The sequence below is a fragment of the Phoxinus phoxinus genome (assembly GCF_949152265.1).
Source record: "Phoxinus phoxinus genome assembly, chromosome: 9".
In the NCBI taxonomy this organism is placed as follows: Eukaryota; Metazoa; Chordata; class Actinopteri; order Cypriniformes; family Leuciscidae; genus Phoxinus; species Phoxinus phoxinus.
In genome coordinates, this window is record NC_136884.1 from 33114676 (window position 1) to 33140373 (window position 25698).

The following is a 25698-nucleotide window of genomic DNA, read 5'->3' on the forward strand; positions in this document are numbered from 1 at the left end:
TTTCTAGAACTAGAGTTTAAGAAACTTGCTCTGTTTTTGTGTAATTAATGAAGAGAAAGTACTCTGCCATCTAACTCCGACGAAAGTGACTTGAGCTTGAACGCACATGCCGTCATAAACACGACTTCCCACCTCGTAAGTACGAACTTTCCAGGAGGATTTGAACGCACCAATAGCATATGACAATTATTATACCCTTAATACATTACACATGTACAAATTTAGTTTATTAATTAGTTTAAATTAATATAAATATATAAAGGTAATATAAATAAGCTTAAGAATCAATAGATAAAGCTTTTAAAAAATGGCTAAATGTGAGCTTAAATGTTCAATTCCTATGTAAACTAACTTAATAACTTTAAAGGCACACTATGCAAGATTTGTACCTTAATATAACAGCTTCAAAGTTATTTCGATGGTAAACAAACTCGTAGTAGGCCGAATCATCCCGATAGCAAAGCATGGGGGGACGCCGCCATCAAAACCAGCCATGCAAGTTTGAGAGGTGGCGTCCCGCCAAATCTCCGAGAATCACGACTTGCTTTACTGCACAACAGGTACCAGGGGGTAGGGGATCACAGACATAATAAATGCATTAATTATGTATTATTACAATAAATGTATTTATTATGTCTATGGGGGATCAGGCTGTGAGTTCAGAGACGGCTCTGTGTGAGTGGTATTTGCGACAGTAACGTTAAATACAAGTACTCCACAGCGACTCTAGGGGTTGCTGTTTGATAAACTGCATAGTATGCCTTTAACTTGCACAGATATAGCAAGATTTTTGTCTTTTAGTTGTCCTCTTTCATAAACATCTCTTTTCTTTTTGTTATGTAAATTTGTTAAAATTCATACGATTTTTCAATCTCAAGTCAGTATATTCTGTAGAAGACAGAAGTGAATTACAGTTTCTCAGCATGTGATTGGCTGTTTGCTACTGATGTCACACCTAAACTCAGTATAAAGCCTGCAATGACAGAGAAAGTTGATGATCAGCATCATGGTACCAACCAAGCCTGATTGGATTGACTTGGTTTTGTGAACTCAAAACTAATTCTGTAACCCTGGGTTTGTTCAACTGCCATCATGGTATGGTTTCAAGGTCTAATTCTAGTTGATGATAATAATTTAACCAAAGTTAATAACTACTAAACTACTAGTGTTTCAACAACATGAAGATTTAATAAATAAACTGTAAAGTTAGTTTACATATAAACCTATTTATATTTGTATACCTATTTTATAATCATATCTAGTCTTGATTTACTATGATTTTGTACATTTCAGATTTTGTCAACTTCAGATTCAGAAACAAGAATGTCGCAGACTGTCCCCATACCCATGACCTCCTCAACGTTTGTCATCCAGTTTCAACAACCAACACAAACACCAGCAGCTGGAACTGGGACAAACGTTCCTGTGACTGTTTATGGACAACAGCTAGCAGGAGTTTCACCTCTTCATAGACTTCAACCTTTTCTGAAAGGCCAACCAAAAGCCCTTGGGGTGAGACATTTTTATGTGTTTATGTCAGTGTGAGTGTTATGATTTGATGATATTGGTAGTTGTGGACAGCACTCAGCAACAACAATTGAAAATAAAGTGCAGTTTATTAATAACACAAACCAAAGTCGTAATCCATTAGGCAGGCAGAAGCTCAGAGCACAGTAAATCAGCCCAAACAAAGCATACAAATGTTTTTTTAACAGTTTGCATATACTAAAACAGTGTGTGAATTAATGCAATGAGAGTACCTAACTACTAGTCTGGCTATCACCAGACCAGGTTCAATATTTTAAGATTAAACATTGGTCTGGGGAGTCTGCGCTGTATTTCTACTGCAGAAGAGGCGGGATCAACGGGCATAGTTAAAATGACTCTGAACGCAATTGGATAGTTCTTCAACCAATCAGACCAACGATCCAGGTGACATACTTTAAAAAAACGTCTCTATCGTCATCGTGCTAAAGCTGCCTATATCGCGCCATGTAGATACGCCAGTTTGTGATTGGTTCCCGCAAAATTCCGGCAGATCAGGCTGAGTTAGCCAGTCTACTTAACTACAGCTGTTATAAATGTATATTGTGCTTGTCATATTGTTATTCTCTTGTCCTTCACAGACTGTCCAGATAATGATTGGTCTGTGGACTGTCCTGTTGGGAATCGTGTCTTCAGTTTATGCAGATTCCATCTTTGTCTTTAGTGGTATTCCTTACTGGGGATCTCTCATCGTAAGAAACAATTATACAAAAAAAAGTGTTGTGTCTTGAATAACACAAGTTACATATTCCAAAAGAAGCCTTGATTTGTGTCTTTCTCTCTGCTCTCAGTACATCATCGCAGGCTCACTCTGCATTGCTGCAGAAAACAAATCGACTTCACCCTCAAATTTGTGTTTGGTATGTACACAACACGTCTTGTTTCTCAGGGTTTAAGAGCACCAGATCAAATCAAATCAAATCAAATGTGTAGTGATTTCTTTTTCCCTTATTTTTCTGCCAAAAAATAATAATAATCTGGCATCAGTGACCATAATTTGTAGACCCCAAACTTGTCTTGAGTAATGGCGAAAAACAAAATAATTTCCCCCCCATAAATCCTTAAATGTATATCTCTGATTTTATTTCCGTCTATAAACATTTCTGCCATTTTGAATTTTCAAAAATAAATAAATAGATTTTTCAAACTTCTAGGCCGTTGATCCAATCTTCACTCAATTTTGTACATTGCAGCTAAGGATGTTGCTGGCAAAAAGTTATCAAACTAATTTTGATGAATCGAAGCATTGTGCCAATATAAGTGAATCAAACTGTCTCATTGAGCAATGCTCATTTTCCACAAATTGAAATTTTGAAGACATGCAAACTTATTTTCATAGACAAAGACTACTGGACACATTGAGAATTCACACCAAATTGTGTCAAAGTTAGACCTAGCCGCTACAACAGAAATTTTAACACTGTAACTGGAGGATCAGTAAAGTTAAAAATAATTATATTAATCTTCTTAGTTGGATGTCAAAAGAAAACATATAATATGACTTGGCTAAAATAAAAACATGTATGCTAGTAGCCAATCACATTTCAGTGACTAATAACCTAAAATTTTGAATGGCCCACCTTTATGAAAATGTACATATTTGTATATGTGTGAAAATGCCTCGGTTACGTCTGTAACCTCGGTTCCCTGAAGAGGGAATGAACATTGCGTCGAGATTGACGCTATGGGAACGTTGTGCGTGATGACGTCTTGAAGCACATGTAAAATCAGTCCAATGGTGTGGCGGGTGACGTCACGAACCAGGAAACTATTAAGCCTGCTTGAAACAGAGAGCGCCAGCTTCGTAAAAGTCTGAAGTAGTCGCTGACAGGCATGACGGAGATATGGCAAGGTGACGCAACACTTGTTCCCTCTTCAGGGAACCCGAGGTCGTAACCGATGGGTTCCCTTTCAAGGGAACTCGCGTTGTTTCGAGATTGACGCTATGGGAACGTCTATACCAACGCTACCATAGCGACGAATGTCTGTTCAGTGTGAAATCGTGCGAGCAGCACTAGGACGAGAGCACGTGAGACCCTGGTGTGGAGTCCAATTCCAAAGAGTAAAACCTGACGAATGTATGCGGTGAGGACATACTCCTAGTAGAATGGGAACGAACAGCCATAGGAGAGGGCTGTCCGGCTGACTCATAAGCAAGTGGGACCACCCCTTTGCTCATTCTTTGCTTAGATGCAGGGGACCCTATGTTAGGGGGCCCAAAACATACGAACAGCTGTTCAGAATTAACGCCACAGGGCAGCTCTGTGGACATAAACATCTAGTGCCCGAACTGGGAAAAGCTGATTATTCTGGACCGAATTCTGGAAAGGAGGAGGGCAGAGGGCCTGCAGCATAATAGATCTGGCCACGTTGGTGGGGACCTTTAGAACATAGCCTGGTCTAGGATGAAGGAACACTTTAACCATACCAGGAGCAAATTCCAAGCACGAGGGAGCAATCGACAGTGCTTGCAAATCTCCTATCCTTTTGAGAGAAGAGTAGCAATTAGTGCTGGGCGGTATACCGGTTCATACCAAAAACCGGTGTATATTTTCGTCACGATATTCATTTTTAATATACCGCCATACCGGTGTGTTGATAACACAACGTCCGAAACGAACGTTACGCTGCGCGACAGTTTCAGACGGACCCTTTAAAATGCTGCACTTCTAAGCAGCGACGGTAAACAACAGTGCACCAGAGGGACGTCACACCGAAGATGGATGCTGCAGTAGTAGTAGAAAATGACACAGACGAACTTGTGCCAAAAAAAGGAGCCGGGTCTGTTGTTTGGAGGTTTTTTGGTTTCCAAAAATCCGACGTTGACCAAACAACCGTATTATGCAAGTGCTGTCGGGCTAAAATAGTTGCGAAAGGCGGCAACACGAGCAATTTGCTCCACCACCTCAGCCGCAAACACGTCTTGGAATATCAAGAATGTATGAAATTAAAGTCAGCAGGCTCAGCTCCCTCCACATCACCAGGTAACACGGGGAAAGCAAAAGAAAAGTCGAGCCAAATGTCACTTAAAGACGCGTTTGCTAGAGGGACTTGCTATGACAAAAAAAGCAAACGGTGGATTATTAAATTATATACCTCAAAAGCAATGCAAAAGCAAGCAATACTTGAATAGATGTGAAATGTACCTGTTTTAACTTTAAAGTTCTTAATGTTCTACTTTTTGTATTGGTTTTTATTAAAAATACAAAAAACATTGTGAAATTTGCACAATAAAAGTTTGGTATTTTGATTTGACTACAATTGTCTTTGCATTCTGATTCCTCACTTCATTAGAATCATGACTGGCTCTTATTTGTAAACAACAGCATCATTTTCTGGGGCCATGCAAACCTGTATTACTAGTGTGGAATTATTCTAAAATATTCATTAATGAGTCAATTAAGTCAATTTACTACAGCAATTCCTCTCTCAACGAGTTGAAAATGGATTGAACATCTGAATATGCATGAAAAAAAAAAAAAACGTCAAAAAACGGAAAACCGGTATAATTTTTAAAAAAAACGTGATATGAATTTTTGGTCATACACCAAAATATACACATATCAGCACTAGTAGCAATGAGGAACAAAGCTTTCAAGGTCAGAAACTTAGGCCACATTAACACATAGCCGGGTATATAGAGAAACAAATATTTCTTCCCCTCCGTTTTCAATAGTAACATCGTGCACACAACATCGTTTTCAAAAAAGTTCAACCCGCATAAATAGCCATCGAGCGCCATCATAACTATGCCAATCCGTTGGGCGGCAGTGTAGGGAGAAGGATAAAGCCATGCAAGACAATCAGAATCCTCAGAATGTGACGTTTGAAAACCTAGAACCCCTGTTTCTCCCAGTTGACACGGCAACACATAACCGGCGTTATCAGAAATCTCCACTTTGGCCGTAATTTTTTGAAATAATACTTTTCTGTGATGATAACTGGATTTTCGTGTAAATGAGAGGCCAAACCACAGGGAAACATCTGCGTCTTCCCTTTGTGTAAACGGGGCCTTTGCCGGAACATCCTCCAATGGCTCGAAGGGAGCCAGGGATAGGCATTGAATAGCCAGATCCCATGTCGGCACCCTGGTGCGAGCTGCAGGCCTCAGCCTCAGAGTACCACGGAGGAAATGAGATACCAATAGGTTTTTTCCCAAAGACATTCCACCCAAAGGAATTTGGTAAGTACCTATGGCTGCCACATAGACCTTTAAAGTGGACAGGGATAGACCTGTAGTGAACCGCTCCTGCAGGAATTCCAGCACTGTACCAACCATGCAATTAACTGGGTCCAACTGACGGTTACTACACCATGAAGTAAAAACTCTCCACATCAAAGTTTCCTCGTGGAAGGAGCTCTGGAAATGTAGAATGGTCTCCACAACCTCAGTTGAGAGACCCGTCCCTATGAGCTGGGCCCCCTCAGAGGCCAAGCCCACAGGTCCCACAGTTCAGGTCAGGGGTGAAATATCGAGCCCCCTGCTTGGGACAGAAGGTCCCTCCTGATGGGTAGCTCCAGGGAAGGCCCGTCGAGGACAGACTCTAGATCGGGGAACCATACTCTGCCCGGCCACCGCGGAGCTATAAGAAGTAGGCAAACCTGGTCCCTGCGAACTCTCTCCAGAACTCCTGGGAGCAGAGCGATCGGTCTTCCATTACCTTTAGTCTTGAGCCACCACTGCAGGGTCTCATGTACTATAGTCCAAAAGGTATCACGTTGGACGCTGCTGCCATCAGACCTAACAGTCTCTGAAACTGTTTGACAGTGAGTGACTGGCCTAGCTTCATTCTTTTCACAGCAGAAAGGATGGACTCTATGCGTGCCTGCATCGACATTGAATCCCAAACCACACCTAAAAAAGTGGTCCTCTGAAGTGAAGAAAGCACAGTCTTCTTGGGGTTTAGCCATAACCCCAACTCTTTCATGTGGGCGAGAACGACATCTTGATGCCGAACCACCAACTGAGGCGACTTGAGCCTTGAGAATCAACCAATCGTCGATGTAGTTTCATGATGCGAATACCCTGCAGGCGCATGGGCGCCAGAGCTGCATCCACGCATTTCGTGAAAGTGCGCCGAGATAATGCTAGGCCGAACAGAAGAACTAGATATTTCTAAGCGTTGCCCCCAAAAGCGAAACTCAGGTACTTCCTGTGATATGGAAGGATGGGAATGTGGAAGTATGCATCCTTGAGATCTATCGTGACAAACCAGTCCTCGGATCTGATCTGTGGCACGATTTGTCACGGTGTTAACATTTTGAACTTTAGTTGCATAACGGACTCGTTCAGAACTAGAAGATCCAAAATGGGACGCAACCCCCCATCCTTCTTCGGAACTATGAAATACCGGCTGTAGAACCCGGTTTCCCTGTTGGAGGGAGGTACATATTCTATGGCCCCTTTCTCTAACAGCGTTTTCACTTCTTGTTCCATTACCAGAACCTGCTAGGGGCCCACCACGGTGGATAGGACCCCCATAAACCTGGGCGGGCGGGACCCGAACTGTATTTGATATCCTTTTTCTATGGTCTGCAGGACCAAAGAGAAACATTTAGTAGCTTCCACTCTGTCAAAAATTCTACTAGAGGTACCAGCCTCTCGAGACTGGCTTCTGGATTTAGCTGTTGTGGAGCAGTCAGTGCGTCGCCCTGTAACGGCGAACCGGCAGGGAACAACTGAACTGACCACTCTGAGACCCTCCTCGGAGGGGCCAGACATCTCAAGGCCACTACGTTTCCGGGTGGTCCTTGAGATATGTGCTCACCGGAGACTGCTGCGCCCTGAGGCACACGAGGTGGCAGGGTTGGCAGAATGGTCCTGAGGGCACCGAAGGGAGACGGGCACCGTAAAATGAGGTGTTAACTGCTGTCCTTCAGGGGGGAATACCCTCACTGTCCTGAGCCCTCGGGTGTCAGGACCTCTTCCCCGCAGCCTTCTTCGGATTAATGACGGTCCTCAGATCCATCTTACCCTTAGAAGGCTGCGGCTGAGAGCGCCATCTGTGTCCCCAGTTTGTGGGGGAGCACGGGAGGTAACGCTCTGTTTCTGTGTGGCACGGTGCGAAGAGCTGGCTTTTGAAGTTTGGGGCTGCGACAGGGAGGAGTTTCTGGAAAGCGGCCGCCTGTTTGGCTGCCTCCTGGAACCTCTCGACAACTGAGTTCACGGCGTCGCCGAAGAGGCACGAAGGTGACAGGGGTGCATCCATGAGGAAGTTTTTGTCCTTTTCCTTTATATTACTAAGTTTGAGCCACAGATGCCTCTCAGTGGCCACGAGGGCTGCCATAGAGCGGCCGATGGATTTAGCCGTCTCCTTGGTGGGCCTGAGAGACAAATAAGTGGCTCGACGTAGTTCGCAAACTACATCAGGGCCAATTCCCCTGCCCTCATTCAGGTTTTTAACAACTCCGCCTGGTAGGCCTGCAGCAGCCATAGTGTGGAGACATGCTGCAGCCTGACCAGAGGCTGAGTAAGCTTTACCCACTAGAGAAGATGTAGTTCTGACTGGCTTTTTGGGTAATGCTGGGGCCTTTAGGGAAGATGCCGCTTCGAGAGAGAGCTTGCAAGCGTCTCTTCCACTTTTGGCATAGATTAGTAATTTGATGTTTGTGCACTATACACTCTGTATGAAACCGTTTTTTCCCATGATCTCGACACCTCAGTGTGGAGATCAGGGAAAAACGGTTGGCCCTGGCGCTGTCCCCACCGGGGATAAAAATAATTAAGCAGAGGCAGGGATACATTGACCAGAAAGGAGGAAATCCCACGCATCCCCCCCGGCAAATCGCACCCTGTATATAATATACATATACAAATGACATGGGACAGTTTCACAAAGAACGCTACTGAAGACACAGAAGCTGGCGCTCTGTTTTCAAGCAGGCTTTATAGTTTCCTGGTTCGTGAAGTCAACTACCTTTGACGCTCCGCCACATGTGCTTCAAGACGTCATCACGCAAAGCGTTCCCATTGCATCAATCTCGAGATTCCCTTGAAAGGGAAATAGTAAGTGTACCAAATTTTGTGGAAAAAATACATTTGTAATCTTTTGGGCTGATATTGTACTTCTTAAAGGGGTGGTTGAGTATGATTTCACTTTTCCAACTTTAGTAAGTGTGAAATGTTGCTGTTTGAGCATAAACAACACCTCCAAAGTTACAACGCTCAAAGTTCAAAGCAAAGGAAGATATTTGCTTTTAAAGAAAAGGACTACAACAAACGGCTGGTAGGGACTACACGACATTCCTCCCGGGTTAGTGACATCACCAACCCTAAAATGTACATAAACCCCGGCCCCGGGAACACGCAGTCCATGTTGAGAAGAGGGAGAAGAGTTGTTGTATAAGAGTACATTTGTGAGTCAGCTCAAACTTTAGCATCCATCTTTTCACATGCAATAGAAAGTCACTATGTGTGCACCTCACAACAGTTCCTATACGAGCGATTTATAGATTATCATGACAGAATATCCTAATTGAAGATAGTTAACTCCACATTAGCAACAGAAATTCATCAACTAACCTTTCAGAGACGTCCTGTTGCATTCTACATGTTGTCACTTCTTCTTGAGTCTCTCCATTTTGTCTGACTCCATTTTAACATTAAAGGCAGAACAGTTTCTGTCATTTTAGTGTGTCTGCGTGAGGTAATCGCAGCTGCTAACACACACACACACACACACACACACACACACACACACACACACACACACACACACACACACACACACACACACAAGCTCTTGAAACCTGCCCTCTGTGCAGCTCTTTTGCATTTAAAGGGCCAGGCACAAAACGGTGCGTTTTTGCAAATCCTCAAAAAGTGACAACTTTAACATGCTATATAAAAATATCTGTGGGGTATTTTGTGCTAAAACTTAACACACGCACTCTGGGGACATCAGAGATTTATTTTACATCTTGTGAAAATGGCATTTTACCACCACTTCAAGGGGTTAACATTACAGTTTAAGTAATAAACCCAATAGTTCACACAAAGAAATAGTTTAAAAAGATTAGAAGGCCACACATATAGTACAAATAAAAAAGGACATTAAGGCCTGGTTTCACAGACAGGGCTTAGATTAACCCAGGATTAGGCCTTTAGTTCAATTAGGGCATTTAAATAGCTTTTATGAACGTTCCTTTGAAAAAAAAACATTAACATTACATGTTTTAAGATCTGTCAGTGCAAGTTGCTTTCAGTTAAAACAGCTCAAACATGCATTTTTCTTAGTCTTGGACTAGCTTGTGATGGCAAAAAGGCTTTACTTGTCTGTGAAACTGGGGGAATGTTAAATACTTTCTTATACAGAAAATGTTGAGCTGCAAATGCTAACTCCACAATCACTTGAAATTGACCTATGACATGCAATTCATCTAAATTTCAATGTTTTTTTAATGTTTTCCTCTCGTTTCAACGTTCATACTGTTGTTGGGTGTGGTAGAATACCTTTTCACCTACCGGTATGTTAACAAGCTAAAGTACTTGTTCATTTTTTAATCCATTTTATGTTTTTCTTTTTCTACCTATAGGTGAAAGGTTCCCTTGGAATGAACATTTTCAGTGCTCTATTTGCAGGCACTTCCTTTATCATAATTTCAATGGATTTGGGTATAGGGCCGCTGAGGTACAGTCGCTGCTGGTTTGATGATTGTCCTCGTGTTGATGTAAAGTACAGGGTATGTCACCAACTTTTATCTTCACATTTATTTAGTAATCACAAGATCACTGTGTGGTCAGTACTTGTCAAAAGTCAAGCTATAACCTGTCCAATCTTTTTTCCAACATTTCAGAAGTAGTTTATAGATCTCTTACTATTACTGATCATTTACAATTAAATAAAGCCTTGACATTATACATTAATTGTTAACTCAGTCCAGTTTGACCTTTTAAATATGTTGTATTACTATATGAACCTCAAGGATGGTAGATTCTGAACTTGTGTACTGATTAGGGCTGTCACTTTTGTGAAAAAATCCTTTTCGATTTTCGAGACAAGTGTTCATTGAATCGATTGTAAAATCGATTTTCCATGTCTAAAGACGTTTCCATTTTCAACGCTAAATATAGGCCAATCCACGGACAACTAACAGGCATTAGGACAAACGTAAAGAGGGCGCTTGAGACGCATAATATTTCTGATGATTTATTGGCATAAAATTTCTTGTACAATTACAAACAGGAGTGTAAGATTCTCGAAAAGCAGAGTGGACTGCCATAACATCAATGAAAAACATTACTGCAGGCTTTAGCATTTTTTCACGATTAGAAATGTCAAACAAATTTCACCTACGTAGCCCGAGTCTGTAAGCTATCTGTAGCCTATGCTTGAAATTTTCTAAATACTGGCGACACCTTATGCAGAAGTAGGCTATAATTTGCTGTTATGTGTGTTTATCAGAACCTGCAGTTGCTGTGTGATGCGCGTTCGCTGCGGGCATATCGTGACGAGCTGGACGCGCTCTGAGAGAAATCGCGGCCTTCGCGGCGCTATGAGACCCATTCATTTCAATGGCTTGCGAGACATTCTGTTTTGTGAAAGCAGCTCTTTTGTTTTTACCTCCAAAACACACCAACAATTGGTCAGATCTATGCCATTGGACTGTGCGGTTCAATGGCTGAGCCATTCAATAGGCTACAGATAGTGCAAGACATTTTGTTGCTGGGTCGACCAAGCGGTGCGCACGCCGCGGTCAAAGTTCAATCGCGCAAATCGCGTTGTATCTGAAGCGCAACGCTGAACCCAGCGGCCAGCGCTGCGCATTCTGCGTCCTGAAAGCCATTAAAATCCATTCCCTATTTTCATTTTCGAAACTTGTGTTGGTTGGTCCGATCGATTGTGCAATCAGTTTTCGAACAAAAAGTGACAGCCCTAGTACTGATGTGAGTGCTATTATCAAAAAAAAATGTGTGCTAATGTTGAAATCTCTCTCAGACTCTCTTCTTGGGAATCAGTGGTGTATTGTTGATATTCACCGGCCTTCAGTGTATCATCTCCCTCTCTCTGTCAGCATTTGCCTGTAAAATCGCCTGCTGCTGTTCTCCACAGGTGAGTGATGCGTCAAGTCAACTCCTCAGATATGCATATAGAATGGAAATAGTTACTTTTAAGGGTGTTCACGTTTTAAAAGAACCAACAAACACTAAAAATATTTATTTATTAAATTTCTCTTTTAAATGTTCAAATCCACAAACATTTTTTTATATGTAAAATTCTCAAGCTTTACAATTCTCTCCACAAAAAAGTTGGAAATTATGTGAATGTAAATTAATTGAACGACCTAAGCGAACTAAGCGAAGTTGACGTATCGCTGATGACATCATTAATAAAAACACAAGAGATGGGAACACGTCATAATTTGCAACAAGAGCCTAAACCTGGAGTCGAGACTCAAACTTGGATCGCCTTGTGCACAACTGCGCTATATGACAGCACTGCCCTCGAGGATATTGCTCCGACAGATCATTTGTATCAGTTATTTTTCCAATGGGTCGTTGGATTTCTGCTCATTCTAAAGTAGAACAGAAAGATTACCGTATTTTCTGGACTATAAGTCACACTTTTTTTCATAGTTTTGCTGGTCCTGCGACTTATAGTCAGATGCGACTAATATGTCAAAATTAATTCATACTGACTAAGATGAACCAAGAGAAAACATTACCGTCTGCAGCACGAGAGGGCGCTCTAGTTGACGGAGTTGTTCAGAAGCGACACAGACGAAGAATTCAATGGATTCAGTGTTGAGGAATGAGATCGGGAGATTGGTGTACTTGCTTACCGGTAACTTGTTGGACTCGCTGGCTCATGTTACTTTAGCCTATTCTGCCTCCCAGGTATATGTTATATGTTGTGTAGGGTTTTCCCGCAGAAAATGTGTTAGTTAAGGTGTAACTTAACTTTGTGTTAGCCTATGTGTCACCACCATAAACATCAGCATAAATGCTCCTGATAAATTATTTGTTATTAAAGCATTAAAGTCCCTGTAAAGGCAATTCTAAAAAAAAAATCTAAATACATTATAAATGTTAGAAATGTATTGCTAAAACATATTACAAAGACTGTGAACTGCGAAGTACTGAATTGTGGAGTTAGACCGTTAAACAGTTTTTCACCATTGCTATTTTCCGGATTTTTTGGGCGGGGCTAAAACGGGGGCTCGATGACGCACTGGAGCCCCTGAGGCTGGCCGCTCCTAACAATATAAACAGAGCACATTCGCATCAGTTTGACCGCTCAATCGCGAGTTACTACAGCCTACAGTTTGCTAGTTAGCTATGCCTTCGTCACGGAAATGCGTACTACCTGGATGCGATCATGTACGAAACAGATCGGTTTCCTTATTTAAATTTCCTAAAAATGATCACATCAAGAAGAGGTGGATTAATTTTGTGAAGAGCCACCTTGATGGAGAGCTGAGGATCACCACCAAAATCTGCCTCTGTAGTGATAATTTTACATGGGATAGTTTTATAAACTTTCGTCGGAGACAACTGGGATGCTCTGATAATCCGCTGTTACTGGTGAATGGGGCCGAACCGACTATCTCCCGCCTCGGCCTTCATCCTCCCGTCGCGCCGACAACTGTGCCATCATCGGCAGTGCGTGCCCACCAATGAGGGTAGGCTGCCTTGTGTGCTTATGTTATAATTATAGTAGGTAATCCACAGTAAGTAGCCTACTAAATTCTGCAACCCTCTAACGTGATTTTTTTGTTTATTTATATGATCAATATGATTCCTTAGCCAAGTAATTTAAACTATTATCTGTTCACAAAGCAGTCCCTTTCCGACCACAAAAGAGACAGAGTCTTTCATGCATAAAGTCACTCGAGAAGTTGGATGTCAATCAGACAGGTTTCAGGCATAGGCGGAGTTTGACGTTCGAGCCAGGGGGGGCAAAAAAAAAAAAAAAAAAAAAATCATTGTAGCAGCTGGGACTCTGCGCCTATCAATTGGGTACGGAGCCCGGGAAGTAACCTGTGGGAGAAAAAAAAATCCGTCCGCTCAGTTTATAAACCGCACTCACGAATTCTCAAACTGTTCCCTCGGTTTAACAAATCGTGCCCACGGGTTAATAAACCGCACCCACGAGTTTCTAATCCGCGCTCTCAGACTTGTAAACCGTGCCTTCAGTTTTTGTAATCTGTACCCACAAATTCACAAATCGTGCCCAAGCTTTCGCAATCGTTCCCACGGGTTTATACGCACGGATTTGTGGTTCCTCCCCCAGTCGGTGCTGGCAGATTCAACCAGGCCATCTGTTACGGTGCGGGATACGTAGCCTACGCATTGCATTGTGTTTATAAACTTTATTTTCAAAAATTGATAATTTCCTGAATGTTCTAATAAACGACAGAGAGTTGGGTGACGCGACTTTGTCAGCGTTTCGAGAGTATAGCCTTAAAGTAACAAGCAATTTTTTGGGGGGGAATAACCTCAGTAGCTATAATAGAATAATCAAAAAAGACTTCACATAAAAAAGAAATATAATACAAACACATTTCCAAAACTGTAAAAGGTTAGGTTATTTAACAATTAAAAATAAACTCAAATAGGCCTAATAATAATAATAATTATTATTATTATTATTACATTTAGGCTATACATTTAGAAGATACTTTTATCTAAAACAACTTACAAAAAAGGAACACAGCAATTAGTCAAATGTCAGTCATAATACAGGTTAGACAATGCAGGGTTTTATTTGATTATCACAAATAAACACAAGATTTTGACGCATATCCAAGGGTTTGTGCATGCGGAGTGTGAAGCCTTGTTTATACTCGACGCGTCCGCACGAGCGCGAGTCTCCGCTGACCGCGCGCGCACCTCTCCAAACGGTCGAGGCGTTTATACTTGACGCGCTCGCCGTTGTACTATTCTTTGAAACTACAGGGGGCGACTCGAGTAATTGTCCTCTCTAAACCATCAGGAATCGGTGAGAAGAAGAAATATAAACACGTGACAATGTTTATTTTAGTTACCACCACCAATACAAAAATAATCGTGTAAAACCCAGTAAACCCTGAGATTATTACTTGTGACATTAGAACAAAATATATGTAGGCTAGCCTATATGGAAATACATGTACGTATACAAATAGGCTACATTAACGATCTCTTAAATATTTTCTAATTTCACTAAACATTTCATTAACTTTCGTGTACATTTGTATTAACCATGGACCTTTATGTTCATTAAAAAGGCTTTTTATGCTATTGTATGCTCATTTTTTAAATGTAAGCAACTAATTTAGACACACAAACTGGGTGCTGGTGCGATGAGAAGGTCGTGCTCGGCCAGATTCGGCTCGAAGTCGTTCATCTTCGGATGCGGAGCCGCGCGCGCTGTTACAAAATCTGCCGTGCACACCGCCAGGCGAAATGGGCCTTTGCGCCGCTTTGCGCACCCAACGCGCGCGACCGCCCACACCGCAACGCCCAGCCAACACACCCATGTGGGGCCCAAACGGGCTGCAAATGGGCTGATATCCAGGGCCCACCCGGGCTACCCAGCTGGGACCCAGCTAATTTTGGCCGCAGTTTCCATGGAGGCCCCACATGTGTTAGCCCAGATGGGTTGATGATGGGCTCTTGGTGGGCTCCATATCGGGCCCATAGGGGTAGCCTAGGTAGTTCCCATTTAGGGCCTACAGGAGTCTGCCCACATGGGATGATGATGGGACCCAGATAGGTCTTATCTAGGGCTCTTATGGGCCACAACAGGTGTATATATGGGCTACCATATTTGTCTTTTTGGGTTACCTTATTTTACAGTAAACCCCTAAATATAAACATTATATGTAATCAATGAACAGAAACAATTACTTCATGCTTTACTTTATTAACATAATATTTATATTAACAGACAAGTATCAAAAGTGAAAGCTTTTGACAAACTTTATATTTCACAAACAAAACAAAAGTGCAGCTTTTCAGTCCTCTGTCAGACAACTCTATATTTCACAAACAAAACAAAAGTGCAGCTTTTCAGTCCTCTGTCAGACAACTCTATATTTCATAAACAAAACAAAAGTGCAGCTTTTCAGTCCTCTGTCAGACAACTCTATATTTCACAAACAAAAGTGCAGAATCTCAGTCCTCTGTTGTCGCTCTCTCAACGGCCCTTTGAAAAGAGAAAATAAATAAATCAACCATTTTTCAACTTTTGCAATTCCTTTTCTCACAGTTCAGATGTCAGGTTAGTCTTTTGGTGCTCCAAATCAAGCTTATGTAGATAAGGGGTTTTCAAACCTGTCCCGGAACACTGCACATATTGGAGGCACAAGATAAAAATTTTGACCAACTTTTACCACTTTTTTTTACCCTCTTATCGTTGATTGCTGAGTGCTATACACTCGTGTTAATTATCTGAACGTGCTCCTCCCGAACTTAGTTAATAAAACTTCATTTTAAGTAATTTCTAGAAATTAGTATTGTAGTAATTATTATATTCACTTTGTTGTCACCAATGCTCTCTCTCCTTTGCAGTTTTAATGATAATGACTTTTACCCATCTTGCTCTCCACCACGTGCCCTCGCTGTACGGTTTCCTCCCCTGTCCCTGGCACCAATTAGCCACTTTGACACTGCCTTTTCAGCATCTCTTCTAGTAATCTGGTTTGTAAGGGCATTTTTTTCAAGCTTCCTGTAAAAAAGATAAAGAGCATTAGAGTGAGATTAAATTCCTTATTTGAGCCCTTGCAACAAAGCAGAAATCTCCACCATGTTATTTTTCAGGTAATACAATAATGGCATCAGATATAATATTCTGTCAAACACGACATTTTTGCTGCAAAGGTTTATTAACCAAACAAACAAGGGACTGGTTCTGTACCTGTACCTGAAAACTACAGTTAAATTAATTTAGTAACTTTTGTTCTATTGTATTTACCTATGCTTGTAACTAGTGTATTTTTACTTATTTTATTTGTAGAACCTCACTTGTATTTAATAATGATTTAACTTTATTATAAACATTTTAATTGAGGGGCCACACACATGATGAAGTCATTGATAGATAATGCTTAGTTAATGATGACTACTGTATTTGAATGGCAACAAAATTGGAGTGCTATGATGAGCTGTGATTGGTATATTGATTGGTATATTTTGGGGTCTATTTTTCAAATACAGTAGTCATCATTAACTAAGCATTATCTATCAATGACTTCATCATGTGTGTGGCCCCTCAACTAAAACGCTGACTAGGTCCTTTGAAACACTGATGAACAATATGGTGGCATAACTGTAAAAAAAGAAAGAATCATGATCATGCGTAATAAATCATATTTCATGATGATGTACTCATCTTAGTTAATGTTTTAATTAAGGTGTTGTTCATCCATTAAGTTGTAAATGAAAACGTTGAACTTGTGTTAGGCTAGTTCCTGATGATTCATGAGATATTAATGCATGAATGAATGCATAATTCATGCATGAATTCATGATAATTCATGTACCCTTACCGTAAAGTGTTATAATAGTTAATATTTTGAGTGAAACTTTAGAATACTCTTCCATCATCAATGAATAACTACACAGGAACAAATGAGTAAAACACTATCTACTAACTAATATTATCTAACAAGGAACTCTGATTAATGAAATAGTAATAGCCCTCAGTTGAATGTGGTAGTTCTATAACTAATCAATAACTGCTGTTTTTCATACAGATAACTACTATATGAGTTCATAATGCATAAATTACGAAGGAATTGGAACAGTATTCTAAAGTGTAACGTTAACTATATTCTATATAGCCTATTTTGTGCCATTTGTTATTTGAATTAGCACTAACGTTAAATAAAAAAAGGGAAAAAAAGCACAGGCCGCGCAGATGGTGTTAAAGCTTCTCGAATCTCATAATTGAGCGGATACTAGTTGTTCTGTGACGAAATAGACATTTATTAAAGATTAATAAAAAAAATAACATTTGAGAAGGGGATTTTTTCATTGAATGTGCACACTTTTAAAATAACAGCTAACGGCTGCTGAAATGGTCGCTGTAAGTTATGGCGTTGTTCTGTGATCACAAAATAAACGGGAGCAGACACGATTAAACAGGCTTGTCTTGTAATTGCATTCGAAAAATTAATAAGGAAATGCTTTCCTTTTGGCTGTTTGATGTGCACATCGATCTTATACAAGTTAAAAAATTGCTGTCATTGTGGGATTTAACGTTATCGTAAAACAGTGGTAAAATTGTAAAGTTGGAGTCTCAACTCCAATCAATTTGTCATAACACAGTTGGTGTATTAACAATAACATAAAAAATAAGAATGTTAGTTAACGTTACAGATCTTGGCGCCAGAAATAAGGGAACATATTGCGCGTTCTGGAATTCGAAATTCTAAAGTGACAAGCTTTTGGTTAACATCGTGTTTTGAAAACAATGTTTTTGAATTAACATTTATATTGTGAAATGTAACTTTCTTACCTTGACTTAGCCTTGACTACGAAGACAGCGAGAATCTTCCAAATCTCCTCCCGAAAATTACAGCAGAGAGTGAGTGAGAGACTAGAGAGTGAATGGTGTCGCGGGCGCGAAAAGGGCGAGGGGGATGGGATGGCGCTGAATGAAATCTCGCGAGATCCATGGGATGGCGCTGAATGAAATCTCGCGAGATCCATCCTGCAAAAGTTTTTTTTTTTTTTTTTTATCTGTCACCGTGTCTGTACCTGTAGGTCTTTTTGTAACTGTTTAAATTATATTCTGAGTAAAAGTGTGCATACTTTTGACTGCACCACTGTGACAGTATCTGCAGGGTATTGGTCCTTTTAATTGGCAGAAAATTGGTTAAAATGGCAATTTTGTTGGCATTTGTATAGATAAAAGTAATTTCAAAGGTGCATATGTGTGTACTATCTGTAAAAAAAAAAAAAACTTTGGGTTTGACTGTTTGCACTTCCTCTGTAAACTGATCCACAAGTGTAGCCCATTTTCAACCAATGCACTCATTTCCCATTAGTGAACCACCTAGGCCCCACAAAGGGAGCCCAACTGGGTTTGCCCATGTTGGACTTACTCAGTTGACCCAAGTGGGCCCCAGATAAGAAGCCCATTTTGAGCCCATGCCCACTCTGTACCCCTGTCGCCCATTTGTAACCCATATGGGCCCCACATGGGTGTGTTGGCTGGGCGACGTCATTTTTGCCGCGCGCTCGTGCGGACGCGTCGAGTATAAACAAGGCTTGAGCGCGCACTGCATGGCACGGAGGCGCGGGCGCGAACTGTGGAAACAACTTAAAATACTCTATAATTTCTGGTCATACAGAAAATAATAATACATCATTCGCAACTACTTTTTTTTGTGTAAACTCACAACAACAAGAAACCGTTGTGCTTTTTTAAAATAAAACAAAACAATCAGGCGCGCTTTCATGATCTCCGTGAACTGGAGCGCGTCTCAAAAATGAACAGAAATGACCAGACATTATAGAGTATTTTAAGTTGTTTCCACAGTTGATAGGAAAATACAAGTGCTCACACTCCGCACTTGGATATGCGTCAAAATCTTGAATGTGACAATCAAATAAAACCCTGTATCATTATTGTCTAACTGTGTTCATTTTTTGGATAAAAGCGTCTTCTAAATATGTAGCCTTGTAGCCTGATGATAATAATGATAGGCTGATTATTATTATTATTATTTGCGTTTATGAGTTCACTTAAGTCATTAATATGTTTATCATAAAATAATTTATGAATGCTTTATTTTTAAGCAAAAATTTTGCAAAAAAATGTAGGCCTATTTTATCCAAAACTGTAAAATATAGCCTATAAAAATAAAGCATTGATAACTTATTTTATGATGAACATATTAAGTGAACTCATGTATAGTTATAAACTCAAATAATAATAATAATTATTATTATTATTACATTTTAGGCTACATATTTAGAAGACACTTTTGTCCAAAACGTACAAAAAAGGAACAAAGCAATTCGTCAAATATCAGTCATAATACCGGTTAAACAATAATAATAAAGTGCTAAGATTATCACAAATAAACAAAAGATTTTGATGCACGTCATTCATATTAAATCGTATATATTCCACCCCATACCCGCTACAATTGAGAATCACTTGAAGCATGCACATGCACGCAGTTAAGACAATTTGATGTATTCCATTTAATAACAATACAAATTTTTGTCTAACCTGTATTATGACTGACATTTGACTAATTGCTGTGTTCCTTTTTAAGTTGTTTTAGATAAAAGTATCTTCTAAATGTATAGCCTAAATGTAATAATAATAATAATAATTATTATTATTATTAGGCCTATTTGAGTTTATTTTTAATTGTTAAATAACCTAACCTTTTACAGTTTTGGAAATGTGTTTGTATTATATTTCTTTTTTATGTGAAGTCTTTTTTGATTATTCTATTATAGCTACTGAGGTTATTCCCCCCCAAAAAAATTGCTTGTTACTTTAAGGCTATACTCTCGAAACGCTGACAAAGTCGCGTCACCCAACTCTCTGTCGTTTATTAGAACATTCAGGAAATTATCAATTTTTGAAAATAAAGTTTATAAACACAATGCAATGCGTAGGCTACGTATCCCGCACCGTAACAGATGGCCTGGTTGAATCTGCCAGCACCGACTGGGGGAGGAACCACAAATCCGTGCGTATAAACCCGTGGGAACGATTGCGAAAGCTTGGGCACGATTTGTGAATTTGTGGGTACAGATTACAAAAACTGAAGGCACGGTTTACAAGTCTGAGAGCGCGGATTAGAAACTCGTGGGTGCGGTTTGTTAAACCGAGGGAACAGTTTGAGAATTCGTGAGTGCGGTTTATAAACTGAGCGGACGGATTGCAAAACCGTCGCCACGGATTTTTTTTTTCTCCCACAGGTGACTTCCCTACTTACCACCATTTGGTTGTTTTGTGTTATTTAAAATATTTATAATATATATATATATATATTTTAAACAATGCAATTTAAAAAAAATGCAATTAGGCTACCCGTTTCAGCCTCCAGGGGGGGCAATGCTCCCCCTGCCCCCCCGCAAACTCCGCGCCTGGTTTCAGCGCAGCCGGCGGACACGCCCCCAGCGTTTGAGAGCAGAGAATACTGCTCATTTTTTCAAGATTTTGATAGCTTATTTTATCTACTTGCCGGCTTTTTTATCATTCAAATTTGGCTAGGTGGCTAATAACACATTTTTCTGTGATATGACAAACTCAGAACATATACTTAATTTTGACTTTACAGGGACTTTAACATTCACAATCCACTGTTAATTTAACATAAAAGCACGCAGGCTGCGTGCATGGTTTGCCATGACTGAATGTGCGCTCCCTTAATAAATCAGTTCATCGCGATCTCATACATCTGTTATTATCAATGAAGCTGACTGCATAATGAATCTTTCTTAATATATTTTATAATCAGAGGATTTGCCAGCATGCAGAATTCAGCACTGAACAGAAAGTCTGTTTTGAGCAGTGAGGGGATTCTCTCTTAAATGCTTCTGATTGGCCATTGCGTTCCAGAAATCAACACATATGTCTGTGATTGGCTTCATCGCTCAACGCTGCAAACATGTTACAAATAGAAACTCTGGCCTGTAAATCGTTTCTATTTTGTTTTAGTTGTTTGTGTTGCTTTTCTGCAACAGATGAATAACAATTTATTAGTTTTTATATGTTTTATTCATAGATATTTCTATTTAATCGTTGTATTCTCCCGCAGCCGCACACACACATAGTGAGTGCATTAGCCTACCGCCCGCGCTCGGCCATCACATCTAGTCCCGCCTCTAGATCAAGCGCTCGGCCCGAGTATAGCGGCGGGAAACATCGGGCTCGGGCAGAGAATCTAAGCTCTAAACAGGACAGAGTAACACGGCGGATATCGCTCATATACATTTTGTTGACGACGTAGTTAAGGCGGCAGGCGTGTGTTGCTTAGGCGGACGCCTTCCAAAGTGCTGCGGGAAACCCTGTGTTACGTTAACATGCCGGACACCTATTCAGCTGTTGTTCTGTGTGCTATTGTGTAGCTGAATAACTTGCCTTTCCAGATTAAATGTCTGTTCTTGGTCTTGGATTTTGTGAAATACATTTCTAAATAAATACGACTTGTAGTCCGGTGCGACTTATATATGTTTTTTTCCTCTTCATGACGCATTTTTTGACTGATGCGACTTATACGTCCGGAAAATACGGTACATTTATTTGAATGTATTAGTGAGAGAGCGATTGCCTGTTTGAATGAATCCTACCTGTCTATGTTTGTGGTCTTTTCAGGATAAGGATAAGTGAGATATTAAAATTGAGATGGGTGTATCTACTGCACACTGCCAACAAGTAACTGAACTAACACAAAAAAGATTTATTATGTACGTAATTATGTAGGAAATATTATGCATGAACACACTGTATAGTATATCTGGGAATATAAGCAGAAATGGATTTGAATATACATTAAATACCAGCCTGTTCTCACGCAAATGCGTCTCTATATAGCACGCAGTGTGTTTATCGTGCAATTTATATGTGAAAATGAGTTTTTGCGTGGATATGATACGCAGTTTTGCGCGTGCATATGATACGCACTTTATTGCGTGATATATACACATGCACCCCACACCACTAATCCTACCCAAGCGTATAATACACACGCACCCCACCCGAAACCTACCCATGTGCTATCCATGCGTATACTATGCACGTAAAAACTCATTTTCGTATATTACACGATAAACACACTGCGTGCTATATAGACGCATTTGGTGTGATCGGGTTGTTAAATACATACATACAATCCCATATTACTAAATTGCACTATATTGCAATAAAGAGCATAATTTAGCTTGAAGCAACAATATAAATGCTTCAAAATAAATGTCTTTAAACCCATACACAGTCAGTGTAATTTTTCTGAATAAGTTGTGAAACGCGTAAATTATTTCCGGACGTCTTTTTGTTGACCATAAGGACTTTAATGCTCTGCCATGACACTTTAAGCTTGACGTCGACTAGTCGCTGGTCATGGCCTATAGGGGGCGTTTGAGCCATTGATGTTCAGAGATAAATTAAACATGTATAAATACCATAGACAGTATATAAACTGGACAGCGACCCCATAGGTTTCAACGGAGAAAAGTGAAGTCAATTAGAAGCACTCACTTCGCTGACCGAACTGCGCAGGCTCAAACTGAGCTTGACGACGTAGATGTGACGTGAGCCTGTCTGACAGCTGTCAGTGTTCTAGTCGCTGTGCCGAGAGAAATCTGAATCATTCCCTTCCGAATCTCGCAGAGACGGAGAGCGTGAGCATTAGCTGTCCATGAGCTAGCAGCGGGAGCAACTTTATCACTCTCTATGGGCTTCTCCCTTGACTTTATGCTTCCACGTCCCCCCGATTGCTTGCGAGCTTCTCCACCCTTCTATACGGTAATTTCTCAACTTGTGCGACAGAGTCGCGTGATTATGACGCAATCGTTAGCCTATTTTTACAAAAACGGCTTCTACGGGGCCATAACGTAAGATACAAGGTAATGGAGCCTTTTATACATTCTCGTGTTTCTTTAGAAATAAATAATGGACTAATGGAGTCTTTAAACGCCTCAGATGTAAAGTTATTCGCTGTCAAAATGAATGGGAGTCAATGGAAGGCTAACAGCAGCTGGGGGTCCGCTAATCAATGGCGGCGCCCGGGGAAGCTTCAGTTTCCGGCGGATGAATTACCCCCTTGATAATTACCTGAGTGTGTGAGTCTCTCAACAATGTTCAGCAGAAACGACTCTACTAATAGTTTACAAACTCCAGTTTACAGGGATAGTTCTAATTTTTGGTTAAACTATCCCTTTAATTGCTCCAAAAACAACAACATTAGAATCTACTGGGAAATGTCATGTTTTTTTGTTTTGTTTTTTCAGTTGTGAAATTATTTGTAAAAAAAAATCGAGATGAAGGTTCCACATTAGGACATTTCAGTCCTGATTTAATTTCAGGATTTCTGTCTTGCTTTTTTCTATTTCATTCGAAGTATGTTGACACCTGTAATACTGAAACTGTCTGCCAGTGTCATTGCACGTGTGGCATCTCACAGTAAGAAGACAAACTCTACATGTGTATTTTTCCAAAGGTGACGTCTGTTCCACAAGTTATAATCGCACAGCCCTGTGATTATAGGCCCAATCACTTCCAAGTTCCTTACAACTCAGAGGTAAGAGAAGCTTTTAACCCTACTTCCAAAACAATTCCACAAAACAATGTATTTTTTTAAATGTAGTGTCACTATATATGATCTTGAAGTGTGTAAAGCACTAAGTAATGGGTGCATTAATTGTTTAATAATATCAATAAATAAGTATTATTTACGCTAGGAAGCTGATCATGTATATCATTTTCTTTTAGATACCTGTGGTCAACAACCCTGCCATGTATCACCATCCTGCAGAAAATCCTCCACAATACAGTGAATTTAAAAGAAATGAATATTAAAAGTCGACATTTGAGATGGGACACAAGGGTCTTTCCCAGTGATTTCCTGTCCATTATCTCTAATGTCTTTCATTCAAAAGAGAACAATAAAGCAAAGAAAGAAATCACTTGATCAGATATTAAATATGTGTCACAAATGTGTAAAAAATTAACTATCAGGCTAGATAATATTTTATGATTTTCTTTCTTTAATGATTAGGAAACTTTCTTGACTTAACTAATGAAACTGAATAGATTGTTTTGAACAACTAATTGCTTAATACAGTATAATCGGCAAGAATAAAGTATACAGAATTAAAAAAAATCTCTTTTTTTCACTTATGTTTAACCAGGCAAGTCAATTAAAGGGTTAGTTCAATCAAAATTCCAAATTCTGTCAATAATTTTCTCCCCCTCATGTCGTTCCAAACCCGTCAGACTTTCATCTTCGGGACAAAAAATGAATATCTTTTTGATGAAATCTGAGAGATTTCTGTACCTCCTTTGACAGCTACACAACTACCACTTTGATGCTTTAAAAAGTTCATAAAGAGATTGTAAAACTAATCTATATGATAAACAGATTGGATTTAGAGTTCCTACTGAGACTTTGATTTATAGTGTTTTACGACTTTGAGCAAGAACATAACACAGAGAAGCATTATATAAAACCTTGATTTTTCCACAAAATCTTTTGTGTAGCCAAAAGTTTCTAAAGTGTTAAAATATATTGCTCTACCCTGTCTAAAAAGATTAGGCCAACATCAAACTATTTAATTTTAGCAAGGTCAACAATATCACAGATAAATGTGTAGCAAATTAGCTGAAAGGGGAAATGTTATAATAAATGTACTTGTAATATATGAACTTGTTGTAATTTATTATTAATATTTAGATCAGTTAATATAATTGACTTTATGTAGCTGAATTAATATTACATTAAATGCACAAATAAAAATATTACAATCAATTAATCTGTTCATCCTACAAACACTCTGGGCCCCATCTTGCACCCAGCGCAATTGACTTTGTACACCGACGCATGTATTATTCATACCTTTAGCGAAAAGAGGAGGCGTGTTCCGGCACAAACGTTCCCTGGTGCTATTTTGCAGTTTTAGAAAACAATTCCGCCACTGACCAGGAAAAACCTAGTCTAAACACAGTGGCGCGTTGCGCGATAGTCATATGCTATTTTAAGGGCGCGTGCTTGGCCATTAGCCTATGTAGCCTGTGAACAACGCGCATACACTTGATGATCCATACACATGATTCTCTAATATAAACAGACGCAGCAGTTTTCATTTTTGCAAATCATACATTATTACAAGGAAAAATATTAACTCACGAGGGAAATCACTGTTGTGTCCGTGAAGATGTAAAAATAAAAAAAGGCATAAATCTAGCTTACACATTTACCCAAATTATTATACGCCCGTTTAACCGAAGCTAATTTGGGTGGGTTTCTCCCATCATCCCCATACAATGTCACTTCTCTGTGTTTTACGGCCCTGACGAGAACAGCCTTCGGTCTCCTCGGCTGTGAACCGCTCCTGGCGTGTGCTGGCAAACCCGCCGTTATAATAGCAATCCGCCATGGAACAAGCGCGCCGGCTCTTAAAAGGAATGTGAGAGGACGCTCTGATTGGTTTATTTCATGTTACGCCCAAACCACATCTATGAATAATGAAGCGACTTCAGA

The 25698-nt window shown here is 40.0% G+C and overlaps 1 protein-coding gene and 1 long non-coding RNA gene across 2 annotated transcripts; one reads left to right on the plus strand and one right to left on the minus strand.

Annotated features, from left to right (window-relative positions):
- The first annotated feature begins 1292 nt into the window (after positions 1-1292).
- LOC307004720 (membrane-spanning 4-domains subfamily A member 4A-like) lies at positions 1293-24959 on the plus strand. Its single transcript, XM_079624135.1, has 7 exons — positions 1293-1512; positions 2127-2237; positions 2337-2405; positions 10081-10227; positions 11484-11597; positions 23659-23739; positions 23931-24959. Exons 1-7 carry the CDS (start codon positions 1324-1326, stop codon positions 24015-24017), a joined length of 798 nt encoding a protein of 265 aa, XP_079480261.1. The 5' UTR covers positions 1293-1323; the 3' UTR covers positions 24018-24959.
- Positions 15414-18382, minus strand: LOC307004733. Its single transcript, XR_013799124.1, has 3 exons — positions 17988-18382; positions 16062-16196; positions 15414-15674 (listed from the first exon to the last, which is right to left on the minus strand). It is a non-coding gene; the product is annotated as an uncharacterized lncRNA (long non-coding RNA).
- Positions 24960-25698: the final 739 nt, after the last annotated feature.